The sequence below is a fragment of the Mus musculus genome, chromosome 1 (genome assembly GCF_000001635.26).
Source record: "Mus musculus strain C57BL/6J chromosome 1, GRCm38.p6 C57BL/6J".
Classification (NCBI taxonomy): domain Eukaryota; kingdom Metazoa; phylum Chordata; class Mammalia; order Rodentia; family Muridae; genus Mus; species Mus musculus.
In genome coordinates, this window is record NC_000067.6 from 192688165 (window position 1) to 192712304 (window position 24140).

Consider the following 24140-nt stretch of genomic DNA (forward strand, 5'->3'; position numbering starts at 1 on the left):
AGTCTGTGAGTGAGGATCAGAGAGAGAAGGGTTGAGTGAATGAAGCAAGATAGGTGAGGTACAGTGTCCATGGCTGGACACTGTTGCGAATGTGTTCATTAATAATAACACTGATGCGAATGTGTTCATTAATAATAACACTGTTACAAATGTGTTCATTAATAACACTGTTGCAAATGTGTTCATTAATAATAACACTGTTGCAAATGTGTTCATTAATAACACTGTTACAAATGTGTTCATTGATAATAATAACCAATGCCTGGACAGACCCTGGACCATAGTGCTTCCATTTGAACCATATCTTCCACCTGCTTTCCACACCTGCTACCACTCACCCTTCCAGGCTTTCTTTACTGGAAAAGTAAAAACGCATAGGCACAGTCTAAACTTGACTCTGTCAGTACCGATAACACTGAGCTAGTATTTTCATGATTGTCCTGTGTCCACTACCTGAGGGTCTGGTCTCCATTAACCCTCACAGCAGCCTGCCAAAGCAAGCGCTGAGATCAGCCCATTTTAGGGTCTTAGAAAAAAGGAGGTGGACTGAGGCCACTAACTTGACAAATCACATGAGTAGCAGAATGCAATGGGACATTGGTAGCCATCCCTCTTCCATGTGGCTGAGCTGGTGAGCAGGAACATAGACATCTGTGAGCTCACGCTCTGCCCACTCTGCTGAATCATGACTTCTTTGGTTCCCAGCTGGATGGAGTCTTTGCTTAGCCAGCCCCTTCAGCACTCATGGTTGCAGGGTCTGGCCCAGAAGGAGGTAGACCTCCAGGTCACCTCTGGTTTTGTCAGGCTTAACAACAACAGCTCCCGCTAAAACAGTAAAAAGTTATCACTTCCTGGGGGCCTACTATATGCTCATTTCCATAAGTCATCACGTTATCCGAAGGGACAAGTCCTCCTTTTAGTGATAGAATAATTGGCCCAGAGAAATAAACAACTTCACGGCTGGTGAAGAGCAAGCTCTTGGAGACCAGGGTCCCTCTGGATGGGGTGAGCACTTACAAACACATTCTGTTCCACCTTTGCCTCTTCAGGTCCACCTAGCCTTTGTTTTACAAACAAAGCGATGCTGGGAGACCATGGCATACATCTCACCAACTCCATGCCCGCCACCTGCCCTACGACTGCAGACTAATCATTATTCAGGCCTGAGCTGGGTCTTCATCAGTGGGTTCATGATCCACTTCACAGAAGAGCCAGCACCCCACCGAGAGAACTAAACTCCTCTAATGACCTACCATGTGGAAAATTGATGCCCCACTGAGAGAACAGGGCTCAGGCCCCTCCTCTTCCTCCTCCTCAGCCTAAAAATGAACTCACACATTAAAATGTAGCCCCCCACTAACCACTACCCAGATTCCTCTGGGATAACGGATGATGCTTGAATTTGCCCGCAGAGTTGGGAAAGCATCATAATTCAAGCAGTGTGGAGGGCAAGCTGACTCAGATTCTAGAGATAACTGAAATTGACCCATAACTCACCAGCCACTATGGGAAATCCTATCACTACACACACTTCACCTCCATAGCGAGAAATCACATCACAGGACACAATCAGAATGTTAATGTGGAACCTCAGACACGCAACACCGTCCTTAATGACTCTTGGCAAAAGATACTCATTAGAGATCTCAGCTCTTCTAAATTAAAGCATGAAACCTAGATATAAACCATAGAAATTTCAATTTCTCAGCTCCAGAGAGCCACAGAAAACTCGCACCATGGGAATACAGCTGCTCCTTGGAGCTTTGCAATGTATTTTTGCAAATATTCCAACAGGATCCATGAAGGAGGGAACCCAGAGATGGAAGTGAATAAACCCATCAGAGCCCAACTATAGGGGTGAGTCATTGGAGAGCAGCAATTCTTCATGGACAATTTAAACCATCCTGTCTGCCAATGGCCAGAGTCATCTGTCCTATGACGCAAAGCTCAGAATCCAATGGCGCTGCAGGCTGACATCATCAGGGTCCTTCACTGAGAAATGCACCAAAAGATGATGTGGTTAGCCAATCTCCTGTTAGGCATTTAAGGTGCAGCACTGATAACCGTCTCATCGCTGGTTTTAAACCTCATTCAGTATCTACTTCCAGAGGGTTGAGGGTCACTCAGTAACCTCTGGGAGATCGTTATAGACCTCTCCCATCTGCCATGGCCTTAACAAACAGGTGCCCCACCAGCTTTCTGCTCTGCTCCTGACTAAATTCCTCTTAGACTCAGGAAGCGGGAGACAGTCTTGGGTTGCAGCCCAGAAACATCAGAGTGAAGTTGGATAGCAGACATCACAACTTCACAACTTGCCTTACTTTAATAGACTGTATGCTCAGACAGGGAACACAGAACATGATAAGCCAGTTCTGGAGAGATGGCTAGGTGGGGAAAGCCACACAGGCAGGACAATCTACATTTGGTTGTCCTGCAACCCCAGCACACACAGAACAAAGCTGGGTATGGTCATGTATGTCTACAACTGTAATACATGGGAGGCAGAGGCAGGCATATCCTGAGCTGGCTAGCCAGCCAGTCTAGCTAATCAGGGATGGAGAGCAGCTAGGGAAGACACCCAACATTTACCTCTGGCCTCCACGTAAGTGAACACACACGTGCACTCACGTGCACATACACTACACAGACATACACATGTATACATACACATACACTACACAAACATACACATACACCAGACATATGTGCACACCAACACACAACATAGAAAACCTCCCAGTGAGGAAGGGACATTCTGCAAATGGCACAAAGATAATCAGCAGCTTTGTTCTTCTTCAATTAAAAAGCCTCTCCTGAGACTTGCCCTGGCCACCATGTCTCAGATGTTCACTTGGATTCTGAAACCTGGCTGTTTTAACATAAAAAGACCCAGCGCTTCTAAGTATAGCTAGCAAACTGGGAAGAAACTTGTTGCCTGCCAATTAGGAAGCTGATTTCAAAATCAGAGTAGGCTACATAGTAACACCTTGTCTCAATAACAAAACAACAAAACCAAACACAGGACTGGGCAGACCCTGTAAGTAAGAGCACCTCTACAGGAGGACCCAGGTTCAGGTCCCAGAACCCACATCAAGCAGCTTGCACAGAAAGAGGTTACAAACACCAGTAACTCCAGTCCCAGGGATCCGGTGCCCCTCCCCCACCCTGGCCTCTTTGGTCATCAGTGTGCACACAGAGCACATAAATTCACATAGGCACACAGATACACATGAGCATTTGCTTAAATCAATAAGCCTACAAAAACTCAAGGAACTTCCCAGTCTTGCATGCTACAGAAGTTAGAATGGGAGCCCAAAGCAGCCCTAGAGGAGAAGCTATTCGTTTGTTGGTTGGTTGTTCTTGCCAAGGGCCCCTGTACATGCCCTTCAGATCCTCATTCCTCCGAGGAGTCACACATTGGAGCCTCCACCGAGCAACCATCTGTTCTGATGATGACAATGTTTTCTCCATCTTTGTGGCTCACATAAATTGAGGATCTTTCTTGGGCAAAACTAAGTTAAGGGATCTGAAGAGATGGCTCATCAGTTCAAAGTGCAGATTGCTCTTCAAGAGGACATAAATTTGGTTCCCCGTACTCACACCACATAGGTCACAACTATCTGTAAGTCCAGCCTCACTCTATCCAGTGCCAGGTATCTTCTTGCCTCCAAGGGCACCTGCACTCTTGTACACATAACTATACACAGACAGACAGACACACACACACACTTAAAATGTAAAAAAAAAAAAAAATTAAAATTTTGATTAAATAAAACAAAAACAGACAGCCATTCTGTTTCACTCTATGAAACACAGAGGCTTTGTGGCAACCAGTGACCTATGGACAAGGAAACTGCCCAGGTCACCATGGTTACCACTCTAGCTGACCCTGTAGAAGCCCCCAGGAAATGTCCTTTCCAGTACATTAGTGCAGATGGTCACAACAGAGAGGCAGAGGAACCATGCAGGCTTCCCACCAGATGTCTGTGACATGTTCCCAAATCACCCCTGGTCCCACCATTGGCTGAGGAAGTGACCTTTCTGAGACAGTCATATTATAACAGCTTCCAGTGAGGTTCATCTTAACAAAAGCTACTTCCCAGCCCTGAGAAGAGCCCCTTTGCCAGCATTCCCCAGTCCTGCCATTAAAAAATCCAGCCTGGAGCTTAATTAAATAATGAAGGAAATATAAGGGAACTGCTTAGCAGTCCCTCAATAACTAGAAGAAACCCCATAAAGCAAGCTGGAACTCAACTAAACTGTGCATAAAGAAGCCAGGTGATTCCACAAGTACCCACATAGCTACATTGCATGCTGCCTGGGTCCTGCAGAGGAGCTCCTCTGGATACGGTGACATTCACTACATTCACCTGCTACGTTCTACCTTGGGTCTCATGTCTACAGCTCTGAGCAAGGCCAGAACTAAAGAGAAACAAGCAAGGGGCCAAAGAGCAAGTTTTAAGTAGGCACCGACATCCCCTTGCTGAGTTGGTGTCCCTCTTCCAACCCCCACAGCCCTAAGCTTCCTCCAGGAGGGGGTCTGCAATTACAGAAGCAATCCTGACCCTTGCTTCACACTGGACATGCTCAGAAAAACATCGAAGCAAACAAGTCCTTTTGGAAAACAGCTATCAGAAATGACAAGGGACTTGGGGGATCTTTAGGAACAAAACTTCCAGGCCAATCTTAAGTTTGTGGGACAAAAGCAGAAAAAGTGAAAAAACTCCCGAGAAAGATCAGTCACAAGCCATCGCCCAAAACCTCACACGGGAATAACACATATTGAGGGCTGACGTCTGGAAACATTTGCTGTGACTTGCCTCATCTTCAAAAGAACTTCTGTAGACAGATTATACACCCTCTTATTATTATTACTGAAAAAATAGGAAGACTGGACCAGACGGGCTGAGATGAGTGTATGGCATCGAGTGCTGCCCTGGGCTATTACACTCGTCTTTAGTTAACAGTGTGACTCACACAGTCGTCTTCAAAGAAAGCAGAGTAAGGAGGACCTCGCGGCATGTCTGTGGTGATGTTTGTCAACTCGACCACATCCTGGTTCATCTAGGAGATAAGCCTGCAGGCACACTATCTTCAATAAGCTAACTGGGGTGGGAAGACCCACTCTAAAAGGAGGTGACTCCATTCCTTGGGTTGGATCCTGGATTGCATAAAAAGGAAAAAGCCAGCTGAGTACCAGCATGCACTGCTGTCTGCCTCATGGTTGCGGATATAATGTGACCAGCTGCCTCCCAAGCTCCGCCCCTAAGACTTCCCGCCATGATAGAATTTACACTCAGACAGTGAACTGAAATTAAGCCTTTTCCCATAAATTGCTTTGGCCAGGGTCTTTTATCACAGCCATGGCATAAGTGACTAATATACTGCCCCTAGTAAGAAACCACTCCTGACATAGTCCTGTGTGTGGGGGCAAACAGTCTCTCTTGCCTCACTTACTTCTGTAGCCTGACAACGTTGAGGGTCAGAAAGCAAGACTGCCATCATATTAGCAAGAAAGGGAATACGTAGTTCCAAACGTGTTTCAGTGAAGGGGAAGAACAGTAGCCAAACTCTTCAAAGCCAGCCAAGCCCATCAGACACACCCCAAAGACGTAAGCAAACCATGAGACTGACCTCCACATCCCGGTAAAACTGAACATGGTGCTCACGCAGCGGGGAAGAGGTGGTGGCGTGAGTCCATCCAGGCGCATGAGCAGAGCCGGGACACCAAAGAGCACCAGGTACTTCACATAGAAGAAGAGCACTTGGGCCAGCGCCAGTCCTCCTGCAAAGCAAGGGGACCTGTCAGCCACTGCAGTGTAAGACAGAAGGCTCCTGGGACTGCCCTGCTTCTCCACCAGTCTCCTCACCTTCCAGTCTCCGGCATTTGCACTTGGTCCCTAGTTGGTCCTGTTTGGGGAAGGTTGGGGCATGCAGCCTCACTGGGGGAAGTCTTATAAGAAAATCGATGTTCTCCATCTTATAGAAAATCAATGTTCTCTCCTTGAGCTGAAATCCCAGAACACAAGCTATATCTACACTAAAGACTCTACAAGACCCACGGATCAGCTGTGGCAGAGCCATTGGAGACTTAGAACCCTGCTGATCCAGAGCCAGACTGCTTTACTATACCATAGTCCCAGAAGTATCCATTCATTGTCCACCGCCATAAAATGTGGGGGATATAACTAATCAGACCACTAGCTTCCACAACCTAAAAAGCTCACACTGCCATCAGATGGCGTCTGAGACCACAGCAGAGATTTTTCTGGTTTGATATAACCTGACTTCCTGATGTCCCCAGAAACATTTACAGGAAACCTCTTGATCTGTGGCTTTTGTGTGTTCTGTGACTTTAAGAGTGGCTTGCTTTCCATGAGGTGCAAGACTGCCGTTAGACCACATACCCCGCTGAGGTGGCATTCCTAAGACCCTCCTATAACAGTGAGGTCAGCACTGACATCTGCCACCAGTGCCTTGTGCTTGTCCTTTAGAAGACAGCTGGTCAGCTGCACCAAAAATTCTGTAGTATCTTCTGTGCAACAGGAGATATTCTATATGCCACATGAACACGCTGTCGCGGTCTCGCTGGGGCTTCCAGCCATATTAGCTTTTAAAGCAGATGGACAGTCTGAAGTGATCTTCCAGGAAGCTCAAGGAAGGTGAAAACAGCACCCCAAGTCTTTTCTGGGGTTGTGTGTTGTTCCCATGGAGGATCCATGGGCACCTCTTGAGCTTATGTCGCATGCAAGTCCCATTCAGCTTTCTTCCCAATTATGAGACACCAGGAGTCTCTACAGAGTCTTGTGTGTCTTATGTATTCATTCATTCATTTCTTATTAAGCACTTGTGTGAGTGTATGTGAGTGTGTGTGAATGTGTAAGTGTGCGTGAGAGAGAGCATATGTGAGTGTGTGACTATGTAGAATGTGTGAGTGTATGTGTGTGAGTGTTTATGTGTATAAGTATGTGTGTGGGAGTATGTATGAGTGTGAGAGTGTGTCTATGTAAGTGTGTGAGAGGGTATTGTGAGTGTATGTGTGTGTGAGTGTGTGTATATATGAGAGTATGTTAAACGGGTATGAGTGAGAGAGAGAGAGAGAGAGAGAGAGAGAGAGAGAGAGAGCATGTGTGTCCATTTTAGGTTAACCTTGAATGTCTTTTCTCATGCACCATCCTTGTGGGTTTTGTTTTACACTTAATTTATTCATTTGCATGTATGTGTGTCTGTGTATGTATATGGAGGTCAGAGAGCAACTTGCAGGCGTCAGTTTTCTGGGATTGAACTCAGGTCACTGGGTTAGATAGCAAGTATCTTTACCCATGAGCCATCTCCTTCCCCCCCCCCCCCGCCACACCCCCCAGGTTTCTCTGTGTGGCCTTGGCTGTCCTGGAACTCACTTTGTAGACCAGGCTGGCCTCAAACTCAGAAATCCACCTGCCTCTGCCCCCCACCCCCACCCCCAAGTGCTGGGATTAAAGGAGTGCGCCACCATGCCTGGCTACCCATGAGCCATCTTGATGGTTCCACCTTGCTTTCTTTTCTTTAACTCTTTATTGATTCTTTGTGAATTCACATATTGCACCCCCATCCCACTCATCTCCCGATCCCTCCATATCTACCCTCCATCCTTGCAACCTCCCTGTTGTGGTAAATCTCCAACCCAAATATGCCCCGGCAATGAAAACACAACTCAGTTAATATGAATACATGCTGTGTGCCTAGATTGGGCAGATCTACCGATACACTACCATCTTTCCCATTTATAAGACCCCTTAGAACTTGTGGTTTCTACAAGCCATGTGCTTCTGCTCCAATTTTCTTCTTCTTCCTCCTCTGTGTCCTCTCCCTCTTTCATTTTTCCCCTTCTTCTCTCTCTCCACCTTCCACTTCACCTTTCCTTTATCTGCCCAGTCATCAGCTCTCCTTTATTTTACCAATTAAGGTGGAAAGCACATATACAGGAAATCACCTGAGTGCTGACCCATTCATTGTTCGCAGCCCCTCACAGGAAAACAGAATTAACATCAAATGTAATTAGCCCCAAGGCTAGCCACAACACCTCCCCCCCCCCAAAAAAAAAAACCAAACAAACAAAAATCTCACTATGAGAGCTGCAGTTCAGTCACTGGTGCGTCACGCAGTGCACACACCCGTTGCCCAAAAGGCTGGACTTGCAAATGTTCATTGCAATGAGCCATTGGTCTGTTTCAAGGCCTCTGGCTTCTGCTACACCATCAGTACTGGATCCTCACTGGGACTCCTGCCAGATATCCTGTTGGTGCACTGTGCTGAGAGATCTCAAAGCCTTGGGTCTGCAGGGCCAGCCGTTCATGCTCCAGCAGTTCATAGATAGAGCAGATGTTGGGGTGGGCCAACTCAAAGCCCTGGATCTGGCCTGGGTGGTAGCTGAGTTGATCTGCCTGATAGCTCTCCTATTCCCAACAGCTCTCCAGCCCTGCCCTGGCAAAGGGCAGAGCCAGCTCACTAGAGCTCCCTAGCCAGCAATGGGCAGGTCCAGCTCTCTCACTGGCATGCCCTTGGGGGCCATCAGGGCCAGTTCAACTGTGCTTCCCTGGCAAGATGTGGGGCTGCTTTCCTGTGTGCTGCAGCTGGTGAGGGGTGGGGCCAGCTCTACACAGCCCTCAGCATGGCACCAGGCAGCAGCCAAGACCAGGAACTTTGGTAATAATAAACCCCCACTCCAGAGCCACAAACCATGCATGACTTGGCCCTTGGCAGCAGCAGAGACCAGGACCTCACCATGGCTTCAAACAGCATCACTGGGTCTCACATCAGGTTGTTCCCACCACCCTCGAGTCTCCAGTTCTGAGTCTCCAATTCTGCCTCTTTTTAGTGGGCACACACTTTCTGCTTCTTTCTCTCTTCCATCTCTCCACCACTTACTGGCTCATCTTAGCGGACGCCCCCCCCCCCAGGGCCTCTGGGTGTCTGGGGTGGTAGCATCAGGTAGGGTGGTTTCTCAGGAATGCTTAATTCAAGGCCATCCACGGCTCTTGGAGGCAGGAGGCAGGGGAATGTTCTGGGCCAGCTCAGGAGGAGGGAAGTTTCACGTCTCCAGTCCTGACTACATTTCTGACGCTGTTTCTTAGAGGTGCCGTTCTGAGGCTTAGCAATCAAAGTCAGTAGCTGAGTCTACATACATCTCTCAGAGTCGTCGTCATCTGCGCAAAATCTCATCTTTGATTGGTACTTTTATAAACAACAGGGATAAAGAAAGGAATCTGTGTGGGCGTTTAATATAACTGTGGCCGGATCTAACTGGAGATAATTGGGGTTTCTTTTTACTCCAGTACGGATGAAAAATACGAGCCACATGTATTCATAACCAGGCAACACAAGCTGGGGGGGGGTTGATGGTACACACCCTGAACCCCAGTACTCAGGAGGCAGAGGCAGAGGCAGGTGAGTGTCTATGAGATTAAGGACAGCCTAGTTTACATAGCAAGTTCCAGACCACCCAGATCTGCTTAATGAGAACCTATCTAAAGCAAAGTAAAGATGCATGGGACCAGGATGGTGGCTCGGTAAAGTGCTCACTAGGCAGGCATGAGTGCCTGAATTTGTATCCTCAGCACCCCACGAATGCTTGCAACTCAAGGCACTCAGGAGATGGAGATAGATCCCTAGGAGATGGATCTCTAAGTCAAGCTGGTTGACTACAGTAAGTAGGTGAGCCAGTGAGTCCTGGGATCCAGTGAGAGACCCCCTTTCAGCATACAAGGTGTGCACATATGCAAACATACAAAGAAAGTTTTAAGTGTATGAAAGGATGGACTAGACCTTTCCTGACATTTCACTGACTGGTTTAGAAACATGCAAAGGAAAGGGCATGGTGCTTTTTATAGCATTGTGTTTGCAAACATTCTGTTAATTTTTGAACAGTCGTGTTTGCGCCTGTTTGATTGACCCTCTGCCACCACACTCGGGGTTCACAGAAGCCAAGCAAATGGCACACCTGCTTCCTTCCCCTTGACCAAGAACTTAGCCTTCCCTCGGAATATTTAGTCCAAGGCTTCAGGTCGAACTGAAGAGTTCTGCCAGATTCCCTTGGACATTCAACTGGCAGGAAACCAACATTTGAATGTAAATTGCAGAACTTTCCCTGCAAATTAGAATATATAAACTGAATAAGTTCTCAGCAAGTTCAAAACTACAGAATCTGAATGTATGTTAATACTTGTATCATTATTAAGCTTGTATTTAAGATATTATCTCAGCAAGAGTTATTGATTTTCTCTAGTCTTACTCATTTTCTTTTTAAAATCTGTACATTGGATTGTACACTTGACATCTGCATATTCAGCAAGCATGTGGAGGAGTGCTGAGCTGAGGACTAGAGGCCAGCTCAGCTCAGGCCAGACTCTGAGACCCCACAGCCGGTTTCATTACAGCCTCACCTGTCCTTTCCTTCTGCCCTGCCCCTCCTCTTCTTAGCAAAATCCCATTTATCCTTCAGAGCTCAGCTCCAGTTGACCTTGTCTTATTCATTTAGCATTTTTACTGAGCACCAATTCCCTACTGCACTCCAAGAAACACAGGGGTATGGAATCGAGGTGCCTGCCTGTGGAGCACTAGAGGACAATAAAACAGAGCAGTATTAGAACTCACGGCACCAGAACAGGAAACAATCTGAACACGGCAGCTCAGAACACCTACTTCATATTGTGTGCTTATGTGCCAGGCCTGGTTCTAGGTGCTTGATACACATGAATGGGTGCTTACGTCTTCCTAGGGCTTATACCTAACAACAATCAACAGGAAATGACATGAAAGTTAATTCTGCATGGACACTAAGGGAGGTATGGCACACAGTATTTCCCAACAAGGGTAACAACACCTCCCCCAATATGCTCTTCTGTGATGTGACCTTGCCTCTCACCCCAGTGGTAAGATGGAACAGGTCATAGCACAGAAGAGTACTGTGCTGTGAGTTAGATATGTGCCCCCAAAGCTTGTATTTTAAAGGGTCAGTTGCCAGCTGGTAGCAGTACTGGTAGGTAGTTGTACTTTTAAGAGATGAGAGGAAGTTAGGTCATTGGGGCATACTATAGAAGGGAGGAAGTTAGGTCATTGGGGGCAGAATCTATAAGGGAGAAAGTTAGGTCATTGGGGCATACTATAGAAGGGAGGAAGTTAGGTCACTGGAGCATAATTTAGAAGGAAGTTAGATCATTAGGGGATAATCCAGAAGAGAGAAAGTTAGGCCATTGGGGCATACTATGGAAGGGAGTAAATTAGGTTGTTGGAGCATATCTAGAAGGAAGGAAATTAGGTCATTAGGTCATAATTTAGAAAGGAGAAAGTTAGGTCATTGAGGCACACTCTAGAACGGAGAAAGTTAGTGCACTCTAGAAGGGAGGAAGTTAGATCATTAGGGCATACTCTAGTCAAGGGATATTGAAATCCCAGGTCCTCCCCTTCTGCCTTCCTCTTTCTTCTACTCTCTTGCTCTCTTCATTCTGCTCTCATTCTTTCTAACATGTCTCCCAGTCTCTCATTTCCCAGTCACCATGAACTCAGGAACTTTCTCTGCCATGTGCTCCCTCAACATGGGCCCAAATATCATGGGACCATGCAACCGTAGACTGAAGCAAGACAAGCTCTTCCACTTTTTAAGTAGACTGACTCTGGTATTTTGTTGTAGTAACTAAAATCTGCTTGGTAGTGTTTCAAATTTAGTTACAGCCTTTAATGTAAACATCTGTTAATGGCCTGGTCCATTCCATTTCCTGTCTCTTAGAATGTTCATTCATGAGATAGCCCCTCTTGGAACCCAATTTCCACACTACACAAAGTGTGGCTCACACAGAGAGACAACGTGAAGATGTTCTGGTGGGCAGCACCAGCTGAGTTCCCAGACAATAATCAGCCTTAGTTGAGTGACAGCCATCCTGGATATTCTACACACTTGGTCCTGCAGACAGCTTACAGGCTCAGCTAATGTCTGGTTACACAATAAGAGAGAACCCAGAACTACCTAGCTGAGCCCATTAAGGGACATAATGGTGACAGGAAGAAGCCATTGTTTTGAGCTAGGAAGCTCTGAGATGGCGATTCAGCCACTGGAGCAGCAAATAAGAAAAGCAACAAGAAAACACCCCAGGGGAGGGAAGGGGTGCTCATAAATGTTGGGGTGGCAGACACTGCATTTTTAACATGGGGTCAGGGTGGTCTTGAGGAACATGGAATTGCTTCAGTGAAAACTTGCAAGGAGTTAAAGGGCAGCAGCACAGCCAGCCGCCTCCTCTTAGGCTCTCACCGTTCTGGTTGCAGTATGTTCTGTGACTTTCACATTAGCCCACAGTTATGCATACACACAGCCATCCAACTAGACCACAAACTGCTTCGGATCAGAAAGAATGCCCCACACCCTCTGCATCCCCAGCATTGACCTTCGACAGATTGCTTGTGTGTCATAAATGCCACCTTGGAAAGTAGCTGAATTAATATGTCACTGATTGCACAAGGCCTTCCTGTACTGTATTCTGGAAATGGAATTGATGGCATAGCATCAGTTCAAAAGTCTGGGTCCCTACTGAAGCTCAGGCTGCTCTCAGATCTGTTCTCTGAGGATTTGGAACTTTCCATTCTCAGTAAAAAGAACGCAGCTAGGAAGCAAAAACCCAACAGAAGCCCTGCACTGCCCAGAGCTGCCTCTGTTACTCAGCGTACTTCAGCAGCCTAGACACAGGCCACCACCCACCGTCAGTGCTGCCAACTCAGCCTGTCTAGGAAAGAACATGGCTTCCCACCCACCATGAGAACCAGGGCTGATTTCAAGATGGTAGGAGGTGAATGTTACATTCTACAGAGCGTGCTGTCAGAGAAAGGGCCCAGCTCAGCCCCCTGGAGCTCAGCCCTTCCACAACTACACACCTGCACCCTTGGTCTCTTTTTGTCATTACCCCACTATGGTTTTAATCAGCATAAAGAAGCTAGCAACTGGCTTCCAGCTCTAGTGTGTCTCTCCTTCCCTCTCCCTTCCTCTCTTCCCCTCTCTCTTCCTCTTCCTGTCTTCTCTTCCGCTCCCTCCATCCTTTTCTGTCTCTCTTTCTCTCCTTCCTTCCCTCACCCTCTCTTCCCCTCCCACTTTATCCCTCTCCCTTTTCTCTCATTTCTTTCTCTCTTCCTTCTCTCTCTGTCTCTCTCTCTCTGTGTCTCTCTTCCTTTCTTCTCTCCCTCTTCCCCTGTCTCCATTACTTACTCCTCCCCTCTCTGTTAGAGATGCGCATGCTACAGTACACATATGAAAAACCTTGTGTTGGCCCTTATGTCCTCCCTTGTTTAAGACAACATTCCTTCATTATTTCCATTGGCAATGCCAGGCTACCTCGCCTGTGAGCTTCCAGGGATATTTCTGTCTCTGCCTTCCATCTCCTCACTGGAGCATGGGCACTACAGGTGTGCACTAAAGTGTGGGCTTTATATGGGCTCTGGGGATTTGAACTGTGATCTCCACAGTTGCACCGAAAATGCTTTACCCACTGAAGCATCCCCCAGCCCACTAGTTCTCACATGAGTGACTAGAGATCTGCACTGGGGGATTGGCCACCAGAGGAAGGTGAGACTAGGCCCACTCCATTTTCCTGCCCTGAGTCTCTCAGCCTCACTCATCTCATTTTCCATTTAACCCTGTACTGGTTGGATTTTGTCAACTTGACACAAACTAGAATTACCTGGGTGGAGGGAACCTCGGTTGAGGTGTTGGCTCCATCATATGTTTATCAGGCATTTTCATGATGGCTGATTGACATGGGGAGGGGCCATCTCACTGCGGGCAGAGCACCCCTGGGCAAGTGCCGGGTTGTATAAGAAAGCCGGATGAGCAAACTGTGTCCTCCAATATCTCAGCCTCTGTTCCTGTCTCCAGTTTCTTCTCTCAGTGATGGGCTGTAATGCGGTGTGGACGCTAAATAAATCCTTCCCTCCCCAAGTTGCCTTTGTTCGTAGTGCTTATCACAGCAGTGACCATCAAACTAGGGCAGCCATTCCCTAGCTCTTTGCCCCCATTCATTCCTGTGCTAATGGTTCTACATCCTCAGTTTTGTCTGTCAAAATTCTACCTTTTTTCAAAGCATTGCCTAAATGTCATAATCTCTTAAAGTTTTTCTAAATGTCCATGCCAAAATAGCCACATGTTATTTTGCAAGTAAATAGCATATTACAGCTTTCTATAAGATCTTCAGGGCAGAGACCACAGTGGGTGTTACAGGCTGAGTGTGAAATGTTACCCACAGGCTCGGGAATTTGAACTCTTAGCTCCCAGCTGGTGGCTGTTTGAGGAGGTCATGGAGCCTTAGGAGAGAGTGAATCTCTGGGGAGCAGGCTCTCTGGGTTACAGTCCAGTGTCAGTTCTAGCCCACACTCTCTACTGCTTCCCAAATGCCAACTCGATGCAACTAGCTCCTCAGACCCCACAGCCACAGTGATGAGGTACTCTGGCCACCATGCCTTCCTGCCATGATAGACTGTATGCCCTGATCCATGATCCAGGATAAACCCCTCCTCTTGTAAGCTGTTTGTGTCAGACATTCTGTCCCAGCAGTGGGAGGAGTTACTAAAACAGCTGGCTTCCTTATGTCCCCTCCCTGGCACCAGCATTGTCTGGAGAATGGTGGAGGTGAGCAGGGGGACTCTTCTCAAAGGATAAACTCAAATAATTAGCTACATTTGATATAAAATATTCTGGTGTTTGTGTTGACCTGGCAATGTGCCATATTACTGGCCCCATACAGCAGATCAAGAAGCAAAGATGTACAGAGACTCGGTGCCCTTTGTAAGTCTCTGGGCTAAGCAACAGCAGAGACTTGAACTCCACTAGCTTCATAAAAACAAAACAAAACAGTGACATCTTCCTCCAACTGCCATGAGATGCCCCCTCCCCAAAGTGATCTCTCAACATATGATTCATAAACGTTTTGTGTTTTCCTTTCTTTTAGTGACAGAATATTTTAAAAATATAAATTTTATAAACTACATAAAACTCTGTGTTTTACCTTTTAACTAAACATTTAAACATTTCACACCTGATATTTGTCTTCTATGTTATGTGTGTGGACACAGTCCTCACCCAACCATGACATGCCACTTTGCAGAGACCTTGGCATGTGCTTTTCCTGACTATCACATTACAAATGCTCAAAGCCCAACAAGGATGGCTAAAACATTGGGGCTTCCAAGCACCTTGTCCACTCAGCCCACTCAAGGTTACTGCCATCCGGCCATCTCTGTGCCACACAGGACACAGGAGTGTGGGGTGGATGGGTGATCTTTTGAATTGTCAGCTCTGAGCAGTTTAAAGGAATCTGCAACCACCTTATATAAGAAGTCCTTCATGAGCCATCGAAGTGGTCAAATAGTGTGATGTCAGTCAAGGCTTGGGCAGAGATGCTTCTCAGCTCTACCAGCTAAACCACGCAAGAATGCCATATGTAATTAGCCAACAGCTGGCATACGTCACGAAGGAGAGTCAAGAGGGGAATAAAATAGATCCAAATTGGACAAGTCAGTTTGTCACTGTCTGAAAATGACATTACCTTAGCTGCAGAGGTCAAGAACCACAAAAATTGAACAACAACAACAAAAGAACCTGGTAAAACCAGTCATCAAATTCAGAAGGCTATATGGACAAAAAACCCCAACACACAGGGCTGGGCACACAGCACAGCACAGCACCAGAGTGCTTGCCCATCACACATGGGGCCCTCCATTCAGTTCCCATGTGCACGCCAGTTACACTCATCAACGATATGTTATCAGAATAAAAATCAAGAAATCAACAACATTTACAATAGCTACAAAAAAAATAAGTTTTACCTAAGTCATAAAAGACTTTGACCATAAAAACTATAAAACAGTATGAATTAAACTCAAGAGTGAGGGAAAGGAAGGAAAGGGAGAGAACATGAAGGGGAAGAGAGGGACGGAGGGAGGCAGAGAGGGACGGAGGGAAGGGCAGAAAGCTATCCCATTTTCAAGGACTAGAAGAATCAATATTGTTACAATGCCTATACTACCCAAAGTAAGGCTCAGTGTACTTTCTATCAAAATACCAATGGAATTGTTCACATAGCTAGAAAAATATATATAATTTGTTTGGAAGTAAAAAGCACTCCAAATAGCCATCATGGTGAAAGATGAACAATTTAGAAGGCATCATACTCTCTGGCTTCAAAACATACTACAAAGCTACAACCCTCCAAAGAACATGGCATTACATAAGACAGACACAGAGACCAGTGGACTAACTGGTCCTTTACCAAGGTACTAGGAATACACAGTGGGAAATGGCAATCCTCTCAACAAATGGTACCTGGAAAACTAGATATTCTCCTGGAGAATTAAATTAGATATGTATCACTCATTAAATTCATGAACTCAAACGCAGACAAGGCTTAACTGTTAGACATGGAAATTGTAGAAGAAAAAAAAAAACCACAGGAGAATTTCTTCACGATGTTGAGATCATTATGGAGACAAGACCCCAAAATACAGGAAGCAAATGCTCAAACAGACATACAGGATTACACCAGGATAAACACTTCTGCTCAATAAAGAAAACAGTGATCTAGCCAAAGAGACAACCTACAGAAAGAGAAAATGTTTACAGACTGTCCATCTGACCAGATTACATGGAGAATTCCAAGAACTCAGTAACAAAAAAGACAAACCAGCTAACAGTAAACATTAAACTGAAGCAGACATCTCTCAAAGAAGAGATGCAGGTGGCCCCTGGGTGTGCGGGAGACATTAGCACTGGTAAGCATCTTAGGACTGCAGATCACAACTAGAGTGCTACCACTCCACTCTAGAAAGAATGGCCGTGATCCCAAACAGAGATGGACAGTTGCATGTGCTGGAGAAAAGGGAACTCATGTGCCTGGCTGATGAGAGCGAAAACTTCCGCAGCATTACGGAACAACACAAGTTCCCCGCACAGCTGAGAGCAGAGGTAGCATGACTGGGAAATCCCACTCCTGACACTAAATCCAAAGGAAACCAAGGAGATATGCACATCCAGTGTTCACTGCAGAGCCGCTGACACCACTCAGAAATGGAGAAGAGCCAAGAGCCCAAAGGTGGGAGCATGGGTAAGAAAAACAAAACATGGAGTGTGTGCACCATGGAATGCTGTTCACCCCAGAAGATCAAGCCCCGACACTTGTAACATGAGTTACACAGGCGGTCCTATGTTAAAGAAAATGAAAGTGCACAGGAAGACAAACGCAAGCCCTCATCACATGCAGGAAGACAAACCTAAAGAAATAATATACATCTAAAGATATATTTATGTTTAGCCTGATTTAAATACCATACCATATATACATGTATCAAAACAGTCCAGCAACTTACCGACACATGTAAGCTTATGTTTTTATATATCAGTTTAATAATCTAAGCATTAAAAAGATAGCCCCTACTCCTAGTATGGCTGTAGGTATTCTATGTAATAATCTATAGACATTATTTATGACGCGTTACTGACGAAGCAAACTGTGGCCAGCAGCTGACCTTCGGTGCCTGAAAAGAAGGCTGCTCCCAGGAACCAGCTGCATCTGTCCAGTGAGCAGTTTACAAAGCTCCTAAGTCTGTTTCTAAGAAATGTTGATGCAGATGATGACAAGACACCCTCACCCATAACTTCCGCTTTCCACATTTTCAGAGGGAAAATCCAGAAATAAAGAACTCAGGAGATATAAGCTGCATGCTACCCTAAGCTTCACGTGGAATCTTAGGCCACCTACTTCATCCTGCCTGAGTTGCCAATTACTTCTTTATCCCATGTATTCAAGCCACTACCCACACATTACTCCCTTCCCCTGTCTGGTTAACTGATTGAATCCCGTGGTATCACAAACTTTGCAAATAATATTAAATGCTAGCAAACCTTCATCACAATGTCCCATCATCCACCTCCTTAGGCCACCTCACAATGTGACAAAGGAATTCACTACAATAAGATACTTTGAGAGAGAGAGAGAGACCACATTTGCATAGTATTAATTGCACTAAATTGTTTGTATATACATGTATGTGTGAGTTTATGTCCCTCTATGTGTGTGTATGCATGCGTACATGCATGTGTGTGCATGCACATACCTGCATAGAGCACATACATCAATATCAAGTGTATTCCACAAGAATTCTTCCCTGTATTTTCTGAGACAGAATCTATCACTGAACCTGGCCCTTGCTGATTTGGCCTGATGGATGGGCCAGTAGCCCAAGAGGGTCTCCTCTCTCCATCTTCTAGTGCTGAGGTTGCAACTGCACACTACTAATCCAAGGGGATCAAACTCAGGTTTTGTTTCCATGCTTACACAGCAAGCATTTCACCAACTGAGCCAGCTAGCCAGCTCCCCAGCTCCCCAGCTCCCACACTGGGCTATACTGTTCTAAATGTTCACTGTCAGTCTCTTGGTGAGCCTAATTTGTAAACGAGCCTTTATGATAGGCATGTACATTCAGGGGGGAAAAAAGCATGCTATAGATAGTAGTTAGTACTATCCAAGGTTTCCAGTATTCATTGGCATCTTGACACGCCCCTCCTGGATATTTACTTATCTAGCATGATCGAAGAATGAAAAAGGGAAGGAAAATATAAGACAGAAGAGCTGAAGGTGCCATCAGGGTTTCCAGGGTCGAGAATATTAACACAAGTGCTTTGGAAGGGAAAAGGGCAGACTCCATAGCTCCAGAGCGATGATAGGGACAGACAACCTGCTCCCTAATCCCTGATGAGTGCAGGTCCCCAGAGAACAGTAAGCCAGGCTGTGTCCTAAGAGGCTTGGCAGCCAAGCAGAAGAGACAAAGCAGGAGCCTAGAGATCTCCTGGTGGATGTTGGAGCTACTTCAGTAGGGCCCAGACAATCCTGCCCCAGAACTCACACATCTGACTAACTACTGACATATGAAGGCACACAAAACAGGGAGGGAGAAAAGAAATACATAAGAATAAAAACCACTCAAGTCAAGTCATTGGCTGTGACAAAGGGAAAGGCCCAAGGACCTGCAACTCTGTTGGTCTTATATAGGTCTTAAGCTACAGGACAGATAAACACTTGCAGCATCTTCTTTATTACAACTTACAAGTTTCATGTGCACGTGTGTGCGTGTGTGCACTCGCATGCGTGTATGCATGTGCTTGTGTGTAAGGTCTATCACCTCCATTTCTAGGGCAAGTTTCTGAGCACACTTGGCCTTAATAACAGCTGTTTGGAAGCTGGAGAGATGTCTCAGCCATTAGGACCACTTGCTGCTCTTACAGGGCGATGAATTCAGTTCCCAGCACCACATGGAACCTCACAGCCATCTTTAACTCCACTCTGGCAGTTCTGATCTCCTTTTGGCCTCTTCTGTATATACTCACATATGCATACATGTAATTTAAAATAAACCTTTTAAAAATTAAGATTCTATTCAGTAGTGGTACCCAGCAGCCGTCAGAGGAGAGGAATCTACCACCTGAGCCACCTGACTTACCAGACTAAGGTCCAGTTCCCGGGAGGACATGGAGCCTGAGCCTGTATGTAATGGGCCAGAAGGCAGGGCAACCAAGTAGTATTTAACGCCAAAGGAAGCTAGTGTATGCAGGGAAAAGCAAACACAGAGAAACTGTCTGGAGGTCCTCACCAAGCCAGCCTCAAAGAACAGAAGTGTGAGAGGAACAAGAGAGGTGCAGGTACAAGGGGTGCCTGAGAGCAGCTGCCCCTTCCTGACTTGACTCAAGCTCCCAGCTCAGTGAAGTCAAGACACTCAGAGACCCTTCACCTAGAAAAGAGACAGATGGGAAAAGAGGACAAACAGGACCTCAGCCACCAAGAACCCAAGCTCAGAAGCCTGTGGGCCACCCCAAAGGAAGATCTAGGCCAAGGTCAAGAAGGTCAGTTGGGCCTCATGATGTCTCTATGCTGAACAGGACTTCAGCAGCTGGTCTAACCCTTCAAGATCTGCTGTCACTCTCCTCACGTGGCAGGAGAAGGTGATGAAACAAGCCCTCTATTCTCAGCAGCTACAAAACAAATTTCTCCCAGGTAATTGTATCTTCCGCTAAGATACCTCTAACCCTCTGGCTAATTCTCTCAGGGTCAAAGGAACAAAATTAACTCAGAGGAGTGTTGACTCTCAGCCGCTTACATTCTCGGACACTTTAAATGTGGGGAAATTGAATTCTAAAATGTTTCCTCTTAGAAGGTTTAAATGACCAGTTTCTCTTTTCAAAGAATGGGTATCCTGCCGAGGAGAGAGTTACCTCCATAGAACAGTCAATCCTGTCTGCTCACCCCCTTTATCAACTACCTTTACCATTACACATCACGCAGAACATCAAACTGTGTCCAGTGAAAGCAAAGAAGACTCAACAAAACCTTTCTTAAGCACCGTGTATTCCGAAGCACTTTAACACGGGGAAATATTAACACAAAACCCCTGAGCACAGCAGTAAACAAAACAGGCATGCTGAATTAGGAGTTTAGGGCAATAAATGTTATTTCCCATCTTCATCATGGCACAACTACAATCTACTGACATCAGCTCATACCCAGTCCAGAATATACCCATTAAGAAGACCCCACAGGGCTGGATGTGGTAACACACACCTTTAATTCCAGCACCCAAGAAACAGAGGCAGGAAGATCTCTGTGGATTCAAGGTGAGCCTGGTCTACAGAGAGAGTGGAGGACAGCCAGAGCTACACAGAGAAACCCTGCCTCAAAAATAAATTAATTCATTCATAAATAATAAAAAGACCCCATAGAGGGCTGGAGAGGCAGCTCAGTGGTTTAGAGCATTTGTTGCTCTTGCAGGGGACCCAGGTTCAGTTTTCAGCACCCACATCTGACAGGTCCTGACACTGTCTTCTGTCCCCCCACAGGGTCAGCACACTCACCCATGGCATGTATATAGGCAACACACACGCACACACACACACACACACACACACACACGCACACACACACATGCATTTAGAAGGAGGAAGAGGGCATCACTCTCCTCCTAAACACACCTGTGTTTCTATCGCAGCTCACTCAATCTTCCCCCAAGGAGCTTCTTATTGCAGAAAACAGCAATTAGCGCAGAGACGCATACCTGGCTGCAGCCTGAGAAGAAAGGCTGTAAATGGGACATCTACATCATTCCTTCTGAGGTTTGGAGAACACCACAGAAGAGGGAGCAGAAAGAATCTAAGAGCTGGGGGAAGGGTGCTATAAAGGATGTCTTCTGCACACGGCACGGCCACTGAACTCACAAACTCACCTGAGCTCTGGTTGCTTGCATAAGACCTGCACAAGACTGAACCCATCAACGTTCCAACATAGAAGGGGCTGCAAGACCCCACTCCTCCCTGAGGGACCGTCAACGGCTGCTGGGGCATGGGGTCCTTTTCCTCAGCTGTGTACCCACTAATATGTGGTTGGTGCTCTGGTAAACAAGCCCCTACCCTTACTCGTACAAGCAACCCCAGTTAAACTCAGTGGGACACACACGACGTGAAAGCATGGTGGGGACTTGTTGGAAAGAAAGGAGTGTGGGCAAGAGAGGGTAAGGGGGATAAAAATGATCAAAATTCACTACATGCATGTATGAGACTGTTGTCTTAGTCAGGGTTTCTATTCCTGCACAAACATCATGACCAAGGAGCAAACTGGAAAGGAAAGGGTTTATTCAGTTTACACTTCCACATTGCTGTTCATCACCAAAGGAAGTCAGGACTAGAACTCAAGCAGGTCAGGAAGCAGGAGCTGATGCAGTGGCCATGAAGGGATGTTACCTACTGGTTTGCTTCCCCTGGCTTGCTCAGCTTGCTCTCTTATTGAACCCAAGGCTACCAGCCCAGGGATGGTCCCACCCACAATGGATTGGGCCCTCCCACTTTGATCACTAATTGAGAAAATGTCTTACAGCTGGATCTCATGGAGGCATTTCCTCAAGAGAGGCTCCTTTCTCTGTGATAACTCCAGCTTGTGTCAAGTTGACACACAAACCAGCCAGTACAACTGTCATTTTTTAAATTTTAATTAAAAGAAAAGATCTCACAAAATAACAGGACACACACCCAGCCAAGCAAGCCTCTGGGAGATAATGTGGGACAAGAAGAGAGTTGTGCACACAGCCAAGTATGCTGAGACTCTGAAAAGTAAATTTTCAACTGAAGCTTTGCCCAGGAGAGGTGATGTGCAAAATCTATGGCAAAAGAACTGAAAATGTGCAAAATGAACGGATTCTATTGTGTATCCTTCACGGAAGCAAGACTTCTTCCACAAAGGGAAATATCTTCCCAGCATAGCTGATAACTTCAGACATCCCATTTCAATTCTGCTTAAAGGGAAGATTTGCCTATTTCATATGTCTAAGAAATTATCTGTAATCCAGGTCTCTAGGGCTCAAGCAACAAAAACCATGACGTCCTGAGGGCTGTTGGGGGAAGGGGAGATGGTAGCAGGGACTAGCTGGTGTTAGGTGGAAACCAATACCCCTTCCAATGACATGTCAGGAGGGCATCTCTTCTGATCTGCAAGCGTGCACTATGAAATTACCCTCTCACCACATGGAATAGCCATAGCTGACCAGCCAAGCTACTCGGTAGTAAATTCCAGAGAACCTTTATGTTCACACTGCAGTAATCTTAAATAACCTTAAGATTCTAATCCAAAGAGAGAATGTATATAAAAAATAAATTCAGCCATATCTTAACAAGCCTTTAAGTGTTCAACATTTCAAAAGGACGGAAGAGGAAAGGGGCCTGTGCTGTCTGCCGAACATTTGTGTCCTCGTTTTTTTTTTTTTTTTTTCAAAACAACTATCAAGTGTCTCCCTTCTCAAGATGTCACAGAGTTAGCAAGAGCAAGTGGATGTCTTTGAGGCATTCCACTCTGATGGGCACACAGATAGCACAACCCTGAGCCACCAAACCCTGGACAGTTCGCCCATAGGAGACAGGTGTGTCTCCGCTCCACCCACACCAGTGCACAGGTAAGGCCTTGAAAGAGGTGCCAGTACACCCCAGGCATTTTGCTTCCTCTGTCACTAAGAACTGGACTCCCTCTTGTCCACCCTTAAACACTCTGCCAAAGCTCCTTTCTCACAATGCCCCCTCCTGTCTTGAATGCCTGGATCTATCATGCATTCACTATGAGACACTGTTCAATAACAACCTCAAGAAACGGGTTTTTGGAGCTCTTCTCAAGAAAAGCCAGACGCTGCCTCCTTTGCTCCCCTTGATCTCAGGCTATGCCAAACCGAATGGTTCCAGTTGGCCATTCTGTGCCTTCCTAAAAGAGTGGAGTTCAGAAGAAAACAGGCATGTCTTCTGGAGATACTATTGGAGTACTGTGGACAAATGTCAGGGTCCCCAATTAGAAATAAAGGGACTGGGAAGCTCTCACTGCTAACACCAGTGACTGCCACGTCTGCAATCTCTACGTAAAAGCGTGTCCTGCTTGAAATCTATAAACTTGAGAAAATTGAAATACAGATTTTCACTAGAGAATTGTTGATTTTACTGGGGAATTTCGTGAAAAGGAGTCTAAAATCCCAACATGAGGACATTTGGGTACAACTTGAAAGCTGGGATGAGAATGGATATTCTCCTCTCTCTCTCTCTCTCTCTCTCTCTCTCTCCTTCTCTCCCCTCCTACCCCCTCTCTCTCCCTCTCCCTCTCTCTGTCACACACACACACACACACACATACATGTCCACATCATATGCATACACACACACGTACAGGCATATACACATATATATGCATGCATATATACTCATACACACATGTACACTCACACATGCATGCATATACTCATACATAACACCCATATACATACACTTATACACACACCACCACCACCACCACATCAATATACTTTGTCGACTTCTAAGGAGAGGCCAAATATTAAGCTAATAAAATTTTATCTTGATTGCTAGAATTTTTCATCTAAAGACTAGTGAGCTTCTACTGCCACCTCCTGGCCATTTCTGGTATGTGCTCCCTGAACCTCTAATTCAGATACTCGTGCCCCCTCTGTCCCTTCCTGTCCCTTTTCTCTCTCCCTCTTCCCTCTCTCCCTCTTCCTCTCTCTCCCTCTTCCTCTCTCTATACCTCCTCCCCTTTCCTTCTCTC

At 46.1% G+C, this 24140-nt stretch overlaps 1 protein-coding gene across 4 annotated transcripts in view; it reads right to left on the bottom strand.

The window, feature by feature from the left end:
• The window catches only part of Hhat (hedgehog acyltransferase), a 258395-nt gene that overhangs the window by 175340 nt on the left and 58915 nt on the right, over positions 1-24140 (bottom strand). For all 4 annotated transcript variants that reach the window (XM_011238934.3, XM_017320220.2, XM_017320221.2 and 1 more), the window contains one exon: positions 5635-5785. In XM_011238934.3, coding sequence (XP_011237236.1) covers positions 5635-5785 — 151 coding nt within the window. The remainder of the gene's footprint in view (positions 1-5634; positions 5786-24140) is intronic.